Here is a 17,690-nt window from a genome sequence, read left to right on the forward strand (position 1 = left end):
TGTCTTTTCCAACTACACACACGTGGTCTCTGCTCTATTCTCAAAGACTCCTGCCTCAATACCAGGATCTGTTCAAAGACTGCCAAATAGAAAAGCTATGTCCAGAGAGAGCCTTGCTTGTTTGCTCTTTGCACCAATTCCCAGAATTCTGAACTACCCGAAAAGTATTTACCCTTTGCTTCTTAGCTGGTCATCCACATGGCAACCCCAGGTCACAAGGCAATTTCTTAGAACCTAATTATGTCAATGAGAAAAGCAATTAACCTGTTTCAAAATACTCCCCAGCAAATTTTGTTGTTAAAGGGGCATTGCACAAAACAAAATACAGGCTTTGCCCAACACATGGGTCATGACCAGTATCATGGTGAGAACTGCTTCCAAATAATTATATCAAGTTCTGATACTTAAATGAAACAGAGCTTTATTTTATCTGTACAGCAAGACAAGTGAAACAATATTTTAAAAAAAACAAACATACAAGAGTTCTTGGACCTAAAAATACACCTTCTGCCATTATAACATTCAAGATATGTCAACTTCTCATTCAATTCCTTCTTGTTTATCTTTGATGGCAACCTGGAAAACAAGATAAATATAAGTTATTGTGCTTTTTGCTCAAGCCGTTTACATCAATGCAATAATGTGAGGGATCATCATTTTGCAGTTTCAATAATGATCCACATGGAACAAGATCAAAAGCGAAAACATTCTGGCTTGTTCTGAAGATGGTGCGCAATCAATCAGGCACTTTCTAGGCTATTAATGTTTAACTGGACACAATTCATTCTTCCAGCCAGAATCAACGAATAACAGTCACGAACACTGATTTTTTTTTTGTTCCCTTCGCTGTGGGTTTCAGGGCAACTGCAGCCCACAGAATTTTAATGGCGCAGGAGGCCATTCAGCCCATTGTGTCTGGGCCGGCTCTCCAAATGAGCATTATGACCTACTACCATTGTCCTGCCTTTTCCCCGTAACCTTGCACATTGTTTCTATTCAAATAATCATCTAATTCCCTCTTGAATGCCTCGAATAAACCTACCTCCACCATACTTCCAGACAGTGCATTCCAGACCTGAACCATTCGTATGAAAAAGTTTTTTCTCACATCACATTTGCTTCTTTTGCAAATCAATTTAAATCTGTGCCCTCTCGTTCTTAATCCTTTTATGAGTGGAAACAGCTTCTCCCAATCTACTCTGTCCAGCCCCCTCAAGATTTTGAACATGTCTATCAACTCTCCTCTCAGCTACCTTTTCTCCAAGGAGAACAGTTCCAATCTATTCTCATAGCTGAAGTTTCTCATCCCTGGAACTATTCTTGTAAACTTCTTCTGTACTCTCTCCAATGTGTTCACATCCTTCCTATAATGTGGCACCCAGAACTGTACACAATACTCCAGCTGAAGTCTAACAAGTGACTTATATAAATTTAGTATCACCTCCCTGCTCCTGTACTCTATGCACCTATTAATAAAACCCAGGATATTAAATGCTTTATTAACTGCTCTCTCCACCTGTCCTGCCACCTTCAATGATCTAAGCACATATACACCCAAGTCTTTCTGCTCCTTTACCCATTTTGAAATTTCACCCCTTATTTTATATTGTCTATGTTCTTCCTACCAAAATGCACCACCTCACACTTCTCTGCATTGAACTTAATCTGCCACCTATCTGCCCACTCCACCAACTTGTCTATGTCCTCTTGAAGTTCCACACCATCCTTCTCGCAGTTTACAATACTCCCAAGCTTTGTATCATCTGCAAACTTTGAAACTGTCCCCTGAACACCAAGATCTGGATCATTAATATGTATATATCAGGAAAAGCAAGGGTCCCAATACCTGCCCCTGGGGAACTCCACTAAGAACCTTCCAGCCCGAAAAATATCCGTTGACCATTACTCTCTGCTTCCTATTTTTCAGCCAATTTTGAATCCACGTTGCTACTGTCCTTTTAGAAATCCATGTTGGCTCTTCCTTATTAACCCATATTTTTCCATGTGACTACTAATTCTATCCTGAATAATTGTTTCTAGAATCTTGCCCACCACTGAAGTTAAACTGACTGGTCTGTAATTGCTGGGCTTATCCTTACAACCTTTTTTGAACAAGGGCATAATGTTTGCAATTCACCAGTCCTCTGGCACCACCCCTGACTCTAGAGAAGACTGATAGATTATGGCCAGTGCCCCTGCAATTTCTACTCTCACTTCCTTCAATAGTCTTGGATGCATCTCACACAGTCCCAGTGCCTTGTCAACTTTAAGTACCAGCAGTCTATTCAACATTTCCTTGTCGATTTTGAACCCTTCTAAGTAACAGTTTCCTCGTCTGTCACCATGGCCTGGGTAGCATCTATCTCCTTGATAAAGATGGATGCAAAGTATTCATTTAATACCTCAACCATGACCCCTTCGTCCATGTGTAAATTCCTTTTTGGGTCTCTAATTGGCCCTACTCCTCCTTATCATCTTTTTACTACTTACATGTCTATAGAAGACTGAGATTCCCCTTTATGTTGACTTCCAGTCTTTTCTCATAATCCTTCTTTGCTTCTCTAATATGCTTTTTCTCCTCCCCTCTAAAACTTCTGAATTCCTCTTGGTTCTCAATTGTATTTTCTACCTGACACCTGTCATAAGCACACTTTTTTTTCTTTATTCCTCTATTCCAAGATCACAGCCTCACAACAAACCAGGGGTTTAAGCTGGAACCTTAGGCCATATTAGGTATCACAAAACATGTTCCACTGAACCATAGCAACTGTAGCTAAAATTATCTAATGTACATAGGAAAAGGATGAGTTTATTTTAAACAAATTGGTCAGGATAATAACTTCAAAAAACATTCAGCTCCGAGAAAAGTACATTTCAGTGGACCCTGTGGACAGCTCAGGATAGTTAATGCAAGTTAAATGATGCCTGGATAGAACACAAAATAATTGCCTGTTACAAACCATTTATTCTAACACATCAAACTGTCCAGAATTTACCAAGACTTAACAGATTACTAGAAACCTCTTGGTCACCAGAAGTACAAGTCATGTCAAATTGCTATCAGAAACGCATTGTTCATTTTGTTAAAGTCACTGAAAATGACAGGATCACAGTAGCAAACAGAGGTAAAGTGAGGATCCGAATCCCTTTAAATTCTGACCCAAGACCATAACTTGCCCCAAGGCTTCTGAAAGTGCCAATCAGCTGGAATTAACAAAGATTGATAACCTCTACTGAAGGGAAAGACATCTAAGCAACATGGTGACTTCAAGAGCTCACCACAGTGGAGTACTGAAAGATAAGCCATTATTGGAAATGCTCTTGACTATAATTGGACGTATAAGAGTGAAACTAAGTGGTGGGGGGGGCAGTCTACTCAGCTGAAATCAGAGCAGCAGAATTGGTACGGGATGGTGTCAAATGCTTCAAAGATGTTAAGGAGAACAAGAACAGCTAATTTGCTCCCACAATCATTTCTGATTCTGTAGGGCCAATTGAGTGCTGTGGTAGGGTTGGAAGACGAGTTGCAGGAAAAAGGCATAAATTCAACGTGACAGCATGTTCAAGAACTTTGAAAATAAGTTGGAAATTGAGTTAAGTAGGAAAGACAAGGTCAGGGAGGGTTTCTTAAAGGAGGAGGAGAAATCGATTGAAACAGAGACAACTGTTTTCAACGTTAGCATAGGGAGGGGGGGGCAGAAAGAATGAGTGGTCAACAGAAAGAATGAGTGGTCAACAGTTTAGTGGGGATAAAGTCATGGGAGTAAGAGGTGGGCCTCAAGAAGTAAACTTGGAGAAGGCAATAAGGGGAGAGAGACAGAGCTAGGGCTAAGGCAGGAGGAAACTTGGAGGGAAGTTTGGTTTGGTGAGCATGAATGAGGCAGTTGAACAAATGGTCACCATCTTAGTGACAAGGTTAGAAACATGAAAGGAGAAAAGTTAAGGAAAATAACAAAGAGGGAGAAATTAGAACTTGTGAGAAAACTAAAGAAATATAAAACAGCAAGAGTTTCTAAAAGTATATAAAAAGAAAAAGAGTAGCTAAAGTGAGCATTGGTGGTTTAGAGGGTGAGACTGGGGAATTAATCATGGGAAACAAGGAAATGGCAGAGACTTTCTACAAGTATTTTATGTGTGTCTTCACAGCAGACATTAAAAAGCATCCCAATAATTGCCGAAAATCACGAGGCAAAAGGGAGGGAGGAACTTAAAACAACCATGATCACGAGAAAAAGTACTGGGAAAAAAAATGGGACTAAAGGCTGACAAGTCCCCTGGGCCTGATGGCCTGCAACCTCAAACGGGTGGGTGGCTCAGTGATAGTTGGTTACAATCTTCCACAATTCCCTAGATTCTGGAAAGGTCCCAGTGGATTGGAAAACTGCAAATATAATAGCTCATTCAAGAAAGGAGGGAGACAGAAGGCAGGAAACTATAGGCCAGTTAGTCTTAACATCTGTCTGGGAAAATTCTAGAATCCATTATTAAGGACGTAGTAGTAGGACACTTAGAAAATTACAATCAGACAGAGTCAACATGATTTGTGAAAGAGAATTGTGTTAGGCAAATTTATTAGAGTTCTTTGAGCATGTAACAAGCAAGGTGGATAAAGGAACCAGTAGATGTGTATATGGATTACCAAAAGGCATTTGATAAGATGCCACGTACAAGGTTACTGTGTAAGATAAGAACTTATGGTGTTGAGGGTGATATATTAGCAAGAATAGATGACTGACTTAAATAACAGAAAACACAGAATCAGGATAAATGGGTAATTTTTTAGGTTGGAAAACTAACTAGTGGAGTGTCACAAGGATCAGTGCTGGAGCCTCAAATATTTAGGATCTATATTTATGCAAGCTGTGAGGTGGATACAAATAGTCTCCAAAATGATATAGATAGGTTAAACTAGTGGAGAAAAACTTGGCAGTGGGAAAATGTGAGGTTGTCCACTTTGGCAGGCAGAATAGAAAAGCAGAATATTATTTAATTGGAGAGCCCGCAGAATGCTGCAGCACAGAGGAACCTTATATATGAATCACAAAAAGTCAGCATGCAGGTACATTAAGTAATTAGAAAAGCAAATGGAACGTTGGCCTTTATTGCAAGGGGGATGGATTATAGAAATAGGGAATTCTAGCTACAGGTGTACATGGCATTGATAAGACTGCACCTAGAGTATTGTGTTCAGTTTTAGTCTCTTTTCTTAAGGAAGGATTTACTTGCATTGGAAGCAGTTCAGAGAAGGTTCACTAGGCTGATACCTGGGATGAAGGGGTTGTCTATTGAGGAAAGATTGAGTAGGTGTGCCTATACTCATTGGAGTTTAGAAGAATGAGTTGTGATCTTAATGGGACCACACCAGGAAAACAACCAGAATGGGATTGATATGGTTCCACTGGGTACAAGGGCATCATCTGTGCGGGAAGTGCATGAGCAAGCTGGCAACTGCAGAAGTATCTTTGTTATAAAGATTGGACATTGGTTGAAAGATAGGCGATGGAGGGTGCAGATAAAAGGAATGATCCTTGATTGGCAGAAAGTGATGAGATGCATTTCCAAGAGATCTGTACTTTGCTTTTAACTCTATCTCTCAAATACTTGGATGAAGGTATAATAGAGTTGCATATCCACATCTGCAGATGATGCTATATTCTGAGGCACAAGCTGTACAGATAGGTGTAGGAAAGGACATGGACAGCCTAACTGACTGGTAATTGCAGTTCAGTTGGGAGAAATTAGATAATCTGCTTTGGATCTGAGCAAGCGAAATCAGATTAATTTCTAAATAGTTAGAGGCAATGAATTGTAACAGAGGTATGGGATGTGGTTGCCCATGTACCAAGATTCTTTAGACAACACCTCCCAAACCCACGACCACTACCACCTAGAAGGGCAAGGGCAGCAGATATATGGGAACGCCACCACCTGGAGGTTCTCCTCCGTATAACTCATCGTCCTGACTTGGAAATATATCACCATTACTTCACTGTCACTGGGTCAAAATCCTGGAACTCCCTTCCTAACAGCATTGTGGATGTATCTACACCACATGGGCTGCAGCGGTTCAAGAAGGCAGCTAACCACCATCTTCTCAAGGGCAATTAGGAATGGGCACAATATATGCTAGGGCACAAGTGTGAAATGCAATCAAAAAGACTAATAAAATCATGGTTCTTATTCCAATGTGCTGAAATGGGAACTGGGGGGGTTGGTGGTGTGGAGGGAGGGCGGTGATGCCGAGCAAAGTTAAAACTTAAGTAGTAGAGCCATGGTCAGGGCCTGAGGTCCTGCACCATTTCTGTGCACCATATCCAAGTAAAGGTGTACTGGCCTGGGTGGGGGCACATCAGAGATTTACCAGAATGATAAAGGATTAAATGATGAAGGCAGGTTACATTAACTTGGCACGTATTTCCTTTAAATTTAGGGGAGATCCAATCGGGGTATTGGATAGAGGAATTTACAAGGGTTTATACAAAAAAACTGCCTCTGGTGATACGGGTGTATAACCTTAAAATTAAAGTTGGCCCATTGAGGAGTGAAATAAGGAAGCTTTTTTCAAAGGGTGGTAGAAATATGGAAAGTTTCCATTGTCCCAACAAAAACAATTGGATACTAGGCAATTAACCTTTTAATACTGAGGTCAATAGATTTTTGTTAGGTGAGGGCATCGAAGGGTATGGAGGAAACAAGGGTGCATGGAATTGAGGCAAAGATCACCCATGATCCAAATGGATGGAGATCAGGCTCAAGGGGCTGAATGCTCTACTCCTATCCCTACATATTGTGACAAATTGAATACTAAAAAGTTAACAGTTAAGAGTTTAAAAGTGCAGTTGTTCACGAGTTAGGATTTATTTCCATGCCAGATACAGAAGGATGCAAGGTTAGGAAGGGTTGGGGGTGTAGGCAGTAGGGATTTTAAGTAAGTAATTAACAGAAAATGCTGGAAATACTCAGCAGATCAGGCAGCATTTGTGGAGAGAGAAACATTTTCAAGACTATGGAGGTAGGAAATGACAAGATTAAGGGTGTGGCCATAACATTCTCAGGTCAAGTAAAAGAGCTGGTTAAACAGTAAACTCCCTTTACACTGTTTCAATGCTATGCATTATCCCTAAACTTTAAAGAGCACATGCGTGATATATTCAGTTCTTTCACCAACCAGTCTTCAGGTGTCCAAGTGAGACTGACTATGGCACTGTGAAGACTTCTGTCCTTATACACACATTCACATGACATCTAGGACTTGTTCATACAGGCATGAATAGACACAGTTCTAAACCACTGCATTGCTACAGCTGCACAATGATAGATTTCCAATTTACTGAAACATATCCAAAACAAACTGTTTTAGTCTCAAGTGAGGTTAATTGGTTTTGTCAGCCACCAATGCATCAATCTCCAAACAGGAACTTACTCGGAACCGTTCTTCTAGCAGTGATAGTTCACTGATCAGGTCGGTGATGGCGTTTGTAAAGGCTTCCTGTGGACTGTAGTCGGGAGTGGTCTGCACACGGATAACAATTTTATGTTCAAGAGGATGGGGTACCTTGTAACCTGCAAATAACACCTGAGGGTCTTTCAGCAGCTGCCTGTAAAACAAAACAGCACGTCAAAACAGGATGTTTCGTAATCAAAGGCAACTTTCCCTCAAATCCCTAATTTTTCCTCAGATTTCAACACTTGAGATTGGCCATGAGCACTGCACTGCTGACCTGCTGTAAATAGGCAAGTGTGAGACGTACATTTTTTCAACCTGCTTATTTACAGAATCAAACTGCTGACCATGCTGATATTGCTAATTAGTGTGTCACATAATCCACACTGGTATACGTTGCTCTCCAACACTGGGAGGCCTCTACACAAGGTATCATATACTCCTAAGTACCATATTATCCATGTGTTCTGACAAAGATTCCAGGGGAAGAGCGCTCCATGTTCATGTTGTTTTCACACCGTGTTTGCAAAGTTCTCTCCATGTGCATCAATTAAAAAACTACTTTTTTAGTTCCTGTTTACTAAAATAAAATGGATAGAAAAAAAGTCCAATAAATATAAATCAGCAACTTATACAGGCTTTTCAGTCTGTTAAAGGGAGGGGGAAGGGGCAAAAATTAATTTAAGTATAAACCACCCTTTCTTTTAATTAGTAGAGGTTACTGTGCAGAAGTGAACAGTTTACATGTTGTCCTCACCACAAGTGATTCTTCAAGCTTATCACAGATCTGCCCAGCTCAGTCAGCAAGGAGTGGGGGTGGGTGCGTGATCACTACCGATTTGATTGGGGATGCAGGCCAAGAAACACCAGAGGCTTCAAACCTCAATAGTGGCCTGGTACAGCTACCTAACTGCAATAAATTTTAACTACTGTATGCAATGCATTAAAATCCTTATGTGAAGTAACTTTAGGTAATACAGCTTTGGTATAGATTATAACTAAATGTAATCAGTGTAGTAGGACATTCATTAGCTGGCATATATGTATATTAAGCAGCAGATATTAGTGAATAAACTGCCCATCTGTCACAGAATTGTTCTCACGGTGGCTATTTTAAAACCTGAAGACGTGTTTTTGTCATGTTCTATAGGCTTGCGTGCTTAGGTTATGACATATTACATCTTACAATACATGTTACTCTAACAGTCTTATTCCAAACATTTTGTTCAGAGTTGACAGGATCAAGAACTTTCCTTGACTGAGGCAGCCCTGTGACAGGGAAGGTGGTGGGTTGGGGATTTTCTGTGAATTAGATGTGTGGGGTTTGTTGATGTGCAATCCGGTCTGGGGTCTCCCTGGTTGCCAGGGTGGGTTGTAGTGCTGAGGATGAGTCCACATCTTGTGCTATCTATTCCCAATCAATGCACTGCCGTAGCATTACCGACCAGAGCGCCATTGTTACCTGTTCATGCTTGAAGGAGGCTGTTTCACCACATCAACAATATACAAGTTCTTGCTGCAAACAGTAATAACTGAGCATGAAGGCACAGGTAGTGTCTGGGAAAATGGACCATCATAGTGCAACAGTAACTAAGCCACACAGATCAGGATAATCTGAAATGAACACAAAGAATGCTGGAAAAACTCAGCAGGTCTTATAGCATCTGTGGAGAGAGAGACAGAGATAACGTTTCGAGTCCGTATGACTCGAGTATTTTAATTGACAGATGCAGTCAGGCCTGTTTTCATTTCAGATTTCCAGCAGTATTTTGCCTTTAGATCAGGATAATGGAGCCATATCTGAGCATGCAGATGCCTCTACAGGAACCCATCATCACTACAACTTAGAATGGAACAGCCTTGAGTGCTGAAGCTGTACACTTACGATCTGATGGTGTTACCCAGGGTGTGGTCCTCCTTGTTAATGGTGAACAGGCAGGCATTTGGCACTTTTGTGTCTTTTATTATTGTTATTCTGGAAAGAGAGAGAGAAAGGAAATTGATGATAGTACAAAACCACTTCATCAGCCACAGCCAGAGAATACCTGCATGCAAAACACACAATAGCCACTGGAGCAACAGCAGTACGAGGGCAGAATTCAAGCCAGCATTTGGTACTTCAAAAAAATATATTATTAAAGGAAACATTTCCCAAGAAGCAAATCAGCTGGCAAATACTTTTTAAAAGGCACCATTCATGGGGAGCTCTGAAACTGAGCCATTACTGGTGCCATGATTCAGAATTCTGTGATTATGTTCCCTTGAAAATGACTTGGGCACCAGTTATTGGAATCTATGTTTTAGGCAGAAGCTTACCTGAGGAGGTACTTTCTTCAAATAGTCCATGTTGGATTGGCCACACATAGGTTGAGAGGCAATTTAAATGCAATTATTTTTGTACAGAGTGGCATGTTTGTAAGCAAAGTCTGGTCAGGTCAATCAGATGTCTAGCACCTTAGTGTTGACAAACTTTTCTGAACAGGACACAGACACTAAATAGTCAGGTTCCAGAATAAACTCTGCTTTGGTTAGGAACACATACCTTTACAGAAAGTGAAGGAACCACCAAAATGGCCTAGAATACACGTTCTTTATTTTTGTAATAGTATGCGAACAAAGGTTATACTGATTGTACAGAGTGTGTCTCATCACACTCAGTGTTCTGTATGTTTTGCCTACTGTGGAATAAAGCAGCTTACAAATTGAACCAAATAACATCTTGCCTATTGTTAACTCACTCTGCCTTAAGGAGAAATTAATGTAGCGCATGTATGTGAGGCACAGATGTCATGAGGATGTAACGATGTCTGGAACTGAGTGAGTGGTCATAGCAGAACCCAAACTCAGCACCCGATGAACAGGTTATTGCTGAGTAAGTACCATTTGATAACACTGTCAATGACCCCTTCCATCACTTTAGGATCAAGAGTAAAATTGGCCGGGTTGGATTTGTCCTGCTTTTTGTGTACAGGACATACCTGAGCAATTATCCACTTTGCCGGGTAGATGCCAGTGTTGTAGCTCTACTGGAACACCTTGACTAGGGACGTGGCAAATTCTGGAGCACATCTTCAGTACTATTGCTGGAGTATTGTCAAGGCCCATAGCCGTTGCAGTATCCAGTGCCTTCAGCCATTTCTTAATATCACATGGAGTGAACTGAATTATAAGAAGACTGGCATCTGAGATACCAGGGAATTCAGAAGGAGTCTGAGAATGGATCATCCACTTTGCACTTCCAGCTGAAGAGGTTGCAAATATTTCAGTGCTGACTTTTGCTCTGATGTGCCGGGTTCCCCCTCATTGAGGATGTGGATGTTTGTGGGGCTGCCTCCTGCAGTTAGTTATTTAATTATCCACTACCATTCACGACTGGATTGACAGGACTGCAGAGTTTTCAGCTGATCTAATAGTTGTGGGAACGCTTAGCTCTGTGTAAGACATGCTGCTTCCATTGTTTAGCATGCATGTAGTGCTGTATTGCAGCTTCACCACATTGGTACCTTTAGGTATGGCTGGTGCTACTCCTGACATGCTCTCCTTTACTCCTCATTGAAGGGATACAGCAGGCTAATAGAACTGATTGGATTGCTCTAGAGAGAGCTGGCATGGACCCAGTGGGCTGAATGGCCTCCTTCTGTGTCATAATGTGACCTTATGAACCAGAGTTGCCCCCCTGGCTTGACAGTACTGGTAGAATGAGCGAGAGATGTACTGGGCCAAGAGGTTACAGATTATTGTTGAATACAATTTTGATGCTGATGAACCACATCACACTGATGGATACCAAGTTTTGAGCTGCTAAATGTGTTCTGATTCTATCCCATTTGGCATGGCGGCCGTGCCTCACAACACAATGGAGAGTGTCCTCAGTGTGAACATGGACTTTGTCTCCAGCAGGACCGTGTGGGGTCATTCCTACCAACATTGTCATGGTCAGATGCATCCGCAACAGCTAGATCTTCATACCAAGTAGGCTTTGCCTTCTTGTTCATTCTCTTACCGCCTGTTGGAGGCCTAGCGTGGCAAATATGTCCTTTGGGACTTGGCCAACTCAGACAGTAGCAATGCTACCAGACCACTCTTGGTGATGAACATTGAAGTCCCAAATCCAGAGTACATTCTGTGGCTTTGCCCAAGTGGTGTTCTAATTGCTTCTTCTAAGTGGTGTTCAACACAGAGGAGCACTGATTCATCAGCAATGGGAGGGTGGTAAGTGGTAACCAGTAGGAGATTCTTTGCCCATGTTTGACCTAATGCCATGAGTCTTCATGAGATCCGGGCACTGGGCACCCCCATCACGGCACTGAGCGCCCACACATAAACCTCCCCCCCACCAAACCATCAGCCCCCATTGAATACTAAGCTCCCTCTTCCCCAGTCAATGTTGAAGGCTCCCTGGGCAACTCTCTCATGACTTTATACCACTGTGTCACTGCCTCTTCAGGAATGGCAGTACGAACATACAGACAAATTTACAAATTAGGAGCTGGAGTAGGCCACTCAGCCCCTCAAGCCTGCTCTGCCATTCAGTAAGATCATGGCTGATCTGAATGAAACCTCAACCCACATTCCTGCTTACCCTGTTAACCACTCATCCTCTAGTTAATTAAGAATCTATCCAGCTCTGCCTTAAAATATTCAAAGACTCTCTTTCCACCGCCTTTTGAGGAAGAGAGTTCCAGAGACTCTCAACCCTCAGAGAAAAATTTCTCATCTGTCTTAAATGAGCAACCCCTTATTTTTAAAGTGACCCCTAGTTCTAGATTCTGCCACAAGGGGATACATCCTCTCCACATCCACCCTGTCAAGACCCCTCAGGATCTTAAAGGTTTCAATTAAGTTGCCTCTTACTCTTCTAAATTCCAGTGGATACAAGCCTAAACTGTCCAGCCTTTCCTCATAAGACAACCCACCCATTCCTGGTATTAGTCTAGTAAACCTTCTCTGAACTGCTTCTAACACATTTACATCTTTCTTTAAATAAGGAGACCAGTACTGTACACAATACTCCAGATGTGGTCTCACCAACGCCTGTATAACTAAAGCATAACCTCCCTACTTTTGTTATCAATTTCCTTCACAATAAATTATAACGTTTTACTAGCTTTCCTAATTACTTGCCGTACCTGCATACTAACCTTTTATGATTCATGCACTAGGACACCCATATCCCACTGAATCTCAGAGCAATCTCTCGCCATTTAGATAATAAGCCTCTTTTTTATTCTTCCTGCCAAAATGAACAATTTCACATGTGCCAGATCTTTGCCCACTTACTTAATCTATGTCACTGTGTAACCTCCTTACATCCTTTCAAATTTTCTACCCATCTTTGTGTTCCTTCGGTCCCCTCATCCAAGTAATTTATATCAATTGTAAAGCATTGACCCTTATGGATCACCGCTCATCACATCCTGCCAACCAGAAAAAGACCCATTTATGCCAACTCTGTTTCCTGTTAGCTAGCCAATCTTCTATCCATGCCAATACGTTACCCTCTACACCATGAGCTTCTATTTTCTGGAATAACCTCTGATGTGGAACATTATCAAATGCCTTCTGGAAATTTAACTACAGTATACCCACTGGTTCCCCTTTATCCACAGCACATGTGACTCCTTCAAAGAACTCCAATAAATTGGTTAAACATGATTTCCCTTTTACAAAACCATGTTGATTCTGCCCAATTGCCTTGAATTTTTCTAAGTGCCCTGCTATAACATTTTTAATAATAGCTCCTAACATTTTCCCTACGACAGTTGTTAAATTAACTGGCCTGTAATTTCCTGCTTTCTGTATCCCTCCCTTTTTGAATAAAAGACTTATATTTGCTATTTTCCAATATAATGGAACCTTCCCCAAAACTAGGGAATTTTGGAAAATTAAAACCAACACATCAACTATCTCACTAGCCGCTTCTTTCAAGACCTTAGGGTGAAGTCCATCCGGACCTGGAGATTTGTCAGCCCGCAGCTCCAACAATTTGCTCAATACCACTTCCCTGGTGATTGTAATTTTCCCCAAGTTCTTGCCTCCCTTCTACTTCTGATTTCTAGGATGTTACTTGTGTCCTCAACAGTGAATGAAGAATGAACCAAAATACCTGTTCAATTCACCTGCCATTTCCCTACTTTCCATTATCAATTCCCCTGACGCACTCTCTATAGGACCAACACTCACTTTGTTCATTTGTTTATTAAAATATCTATAGAAACGCTTACTATCCATCTTTATATCACTAGCTAGCTTTCTCTCATACTCTAATTTTTCCCTCCTTATTAATCTTTTTGTCATTCTTTATTGTTCTTTATATTCTTTCCGATCTTCTGACCTGCCATCTGTCTTTGCGTAATTATGTGCTTTTTAAGTTTTATGCTGTTTTATAATGATGGTGGTGTGAGACATTGTCTGTCAGGTATGATTTGTGGAGTACGACATGACTAGTTGCTTGACTAGTCTGTGGAACAGCTGTCCCAATTTTGGCACAAGTTCCCAGATGTCAGTGAGGAGGACTTTGGGGGGCTGGCTGGATGTGCCATTATCGTTTCTGGTGCCTAGGGTTTCATTTTTATTTGACTTTTCGGTACTAGTTTGATACAACTGAGTAGCTTGCTCGGCCATTTCGGCGGGCAGTAAATAGAAACTACACTGATTTGGGTCTGGAGCGACATATAGGCCAGGCCAGGGTAAGGATGGCAGATTTTCGTCCCTTAAGTACGTTAGTGAACCAGATGGGTTTTTACGATAATCCAGTAATTCTATTATTGAGACTAACTCTTTATTTCAGAATAGTTAATTAAATTTAAATTCCCCCAGCTGCCATGGTGGGATTTGAACTCATGTCTCTGTAGAATAATCCAGGACTATGGTTACCAGCCCAGTAGCATCACCACTTTGCTCCTGTTGCCTGATATCAGGGGAAACGACCAAAAGCTTAGTCAAACAAGTAGGTTTGAAGAAACTTCTTAGAGGAGCAGAGAGAGAGAGAGATGGAGAGATTCGGGGAGGGAATTCCAGGGTTTAGGGCCAATGATGGAACGATTAAAATCAGAGAAGTACAGAGACCAGAACACTGAGTGAGTGTAGATACCGGAGAGGTTTGCGGGACTGGAAGAGAAATACAGCGAAAGGAGAGAGGAAACGCACGCTGGGGGGAAGGGGGTGGGGTTGAAAATAAGGATGAGAATTTTAAAATCAAGCGTTTTGTTTGACTTAGAGCCCACACAGGTCAGTGAGCACAGGGGGGACAGGAGGCCAGGAGCTGCCTCCCGCCCACCTTAGCGCGGGCGGACCTGGGCCAAGCACAAAACCCCGGGCCCGGCCTCCCAAACACAGGCTCCGGATCCGCGTCCCGTCCCCGGGTGCCCGCCGGCCCCGGCTCCGGCTCCAAGCCCCGGCACCAGACTCCGGCCCAGCGCTCCGCCCTCCCGGTTGCCCCCCGGGTGCCACCCGGCTCCAGACCCCGGCCCCGCGCTCCGCCCTCCCGGGTGCCCCCCGGCTCCAGACCTCGGCCCCGCGCTCCGCCCCCCGGGTGCCACCCGGCTCCAGACCCCGGCCCCGCGCTCCGCCCCCCCGGGTGCCACCCGGCTCCAGGCCCCGACCCCGCGCTCCGCCCTCCCGGCCTCACTTACTTCTTCTCCCCCTCGAAAAGCAGAAAACTCTCGAAGGCCGGCGGCGCGTTCATCTCGGAACAGACAAGGAGACAACAAGAGAGGCAAGAGAAGCCTTAGACTGAGAGCAACTGGAGGGCGCCACCGCTTGGCTACTCCGAGAACTGCGCCACTTCCCGGATACTCCGAGAAGAGCGCCGCCGCACGGATACTCCCGAGAACACCAACGCTTGGATACTTCTTGTACAGCGCCGCCGCGTGGATACTCCGAGAACTACGCCCCCGCCTGGTTATCCCGAAAACAGCGCCGCCTGGAGACTCGCCACAGCCCGAAAGTAATCAGCGCTTTCAGCCTCCATCCCGTTTCCCCTCGCCCTGCCACCCAGGTGCATTTCTCTTAGCTCCGTCAGTGAGTGTGAGCAGAGTGACAAGGATGAGAGGGGATGGAGAGGATACGTGCCCAGTTCAATGGGAAGTGGGGCTAGGAATAGAGGAGGGTTGGAAGGGAAGAGGTTCAGGGACACAGTGGCAGTGAGGGGATGGTGGAAGGAGAAGTTAGTGTTTGATGGAGGGGAAGAGAAGGGAAAGTGAGATCTCTAACCCTCAGTTGCTTCTTTCCCGGCCCCCCATCCTAGAAATGGGGAAGATCAAACAGAAAAAGAAGGCGTACGATAGGCACAAAGAACTAAGCTCTGCAGATAGCCTAGGCGAATATAGGAAGTACAGGGACAAAGTAAAAAAGGAAAGAAGGAATTCGAAGAGAGGGCATGAAAAAAAATTAGCGAGTAAAGTTAAAGATAACCCAAAGACGTTTTACCAATACATTAATGCTAAAAGGAAAAAGTGGGACCTATCAGAGATGAAGATGGAAACTTGTGTTTGTAGATGCAGAGGCTGTGGGAAGGGTTTTGAATGAATATTTTGTCTCCGTGTTTACAAAGGAAAGGGAGGATGTAGATATAGTCCTCCAGGAGGAACACTGCGAGATATTGGACGGGATAGTCTTAAAGAGAGAGAGGAAGGGTTGAAATCCTTGAAAGTTGATAAGTCGCCAGGGCCAGATGGATTGTTTCTAAGGCTGCTGAAGGAAGTCAGGGAGGAGATAGCAAATGCCCTGAGGATGATTTTCAGATCATTCTCATGATCAGCATTGAGAGACAAAAGTTAAAAAAAAAGACAAACAACACAATCAACAAATCACTTTATTGTTTTAAACAGATTATAAAAGAGAAATTTACATGCATCTAGAGTAATATCTTACATTTATTAGACCTAAGTGTACAGGGACTCATACATATCAATTACATTGTTGTCAACCAATACCATGGAATGAGCTGACGTGGTACCTGATCAATAAAAGTACCAGTCAATAAAATGTTTAAGATCTTTAAGCCATGTTGGCAAAAAGAAATTAAGTTAAAAAACATCCTGGCACATTTTTGAAGAAGAAACCCTGAATGATCCCACTTCAAATCCACCCAACCTTTTAATGTGCTCCCCCAACTCTCCAGCTCCCTCAACTTCCCCATCAAAAACATATCTTGGCGTTTTATGCAGATCTGAAGACAAATTTTCAACCTACATCTTGACATCTAAACGTGCAATAATGTACAGTCTTTAAAAAGAATTGCTGGCATCTCGAAGCTGATCAGGCCAAGTTGATTGGCCACTTCCTCAACGTATGAGAGAAGGCTGTGTAAAGTTCTCATTCTAAAAATGAAATGCCCATATAAGAATTATGCAACAAATTTCCCAGATGGGATAAGCTTTTTGTACAATGAAATCTTTAAATTACAGACACCTTAGCAATCGGCATCTTCTATCCTTTGTTTTTGCAGGTGTTCTTATTTTCAAAATTGTATGCATTGTACAATTATGCAGTAAAATGGGGAATTCTTTACCCAGCATCCACTGCAGCAGATAAACTGCTTTACCTCTGAGGTAGAGCCATGTCAGCATTTTATCCCGGACATCGCGTGGTTTCCCTGCCAACCTGAATGCACCTGGGTGTCACTAGCTGGTGAAAGAGGGAAACGGCAAAACTTCCTGTGGGCTGGCATGCCCCACCATGACAACCAGTGGCTACAACAGCTTGACAACAACCACCCACAACATCATTTGGCAGCTGCATGTGCGGTGGGTACTTGTGACAGAATGAGGACTTCACAGCCATCAGTCAAGGTGCAAAAAATAAAGACCACAGTTAAATGGATTGTTTGCTGTGTATCTATCATCTCTCACAGATGGAAGGATACCAACATATGGATGCTGGTAAACAGATCTCCATTCCACAAAGGTCATTCCTTTCATACAACCCGATTGCTGCATTGCTGTGATCTGCAGATATTGTCCTCACAAGAATTTGGAGGTGGAATGGAAACAAGCTGCAAGGGGAAATGCCAGTGAACCTGCCTCAGTAAAAATTCCAGATGCAGCAACTCTGCGTTTCATGTTTTAAGATGTAGAATGATGTGGCAGATTGCAGACTGTCAGTAGTTTATAATTTGGGAGTGTTCATGGTTTCAGAGTGCCTTTTGTATCTTTATAAGTTATTTGATTCTCTCTATAAGAGCTCATTTTTTGCAGGTGTCCATTTTTTGTAAGTATCCATTTATACAAAGTTCACAGTTATT

At 42.6% G+C, this 17,690-nt stretch overlaps 1 protein-coding gene across 1 annotated transcript; it reads right to left on the bottom strand.

Moving 5' to 3' along the window:
- Window positions 1–404: 404 nt before the first annotated feature.
- On the bottom strand, window positions 405–15,194 carry polr2j (RNA polymerase II subunit J). Its single transcript, XM_041196501.1, has 4 exons — window positions 15,079–15,194; window positions 9,330–9,419; window positions 7,424–7,598; window positions 405–576 (listed from the first exon to the last, which is right to left on the bottom strand). The coding sequence occupies exons 1-4, from the start codon at window positions 15,129–15,131 to the stop codon at window positions 541–543; spliced, it is 354 nt and encodes a 117-aa protein (XP_041052435.1). The 5' UTR covers window positions 15,132–15,194; the 3' UTR covers window positions 405–540.
- Between the last annotated feature and the right edge of the window lie 2,496 nt (window positions 15,195–17,690).

Source organism: Carcharodon carcharias, chromosome 10 (assembly GCF_017639515.1).
Source record: "Carcharodon carcharias isolate sCarCar2 chromosome 10, sCarCar2.pri, whole genome shotgun sequence".
NCBI lineage: Eukaryota > Metazoa > Chordata > Chondrichthyes > Lamniformes > Lamnidae > Carcharodon > Carcharodon carcharias.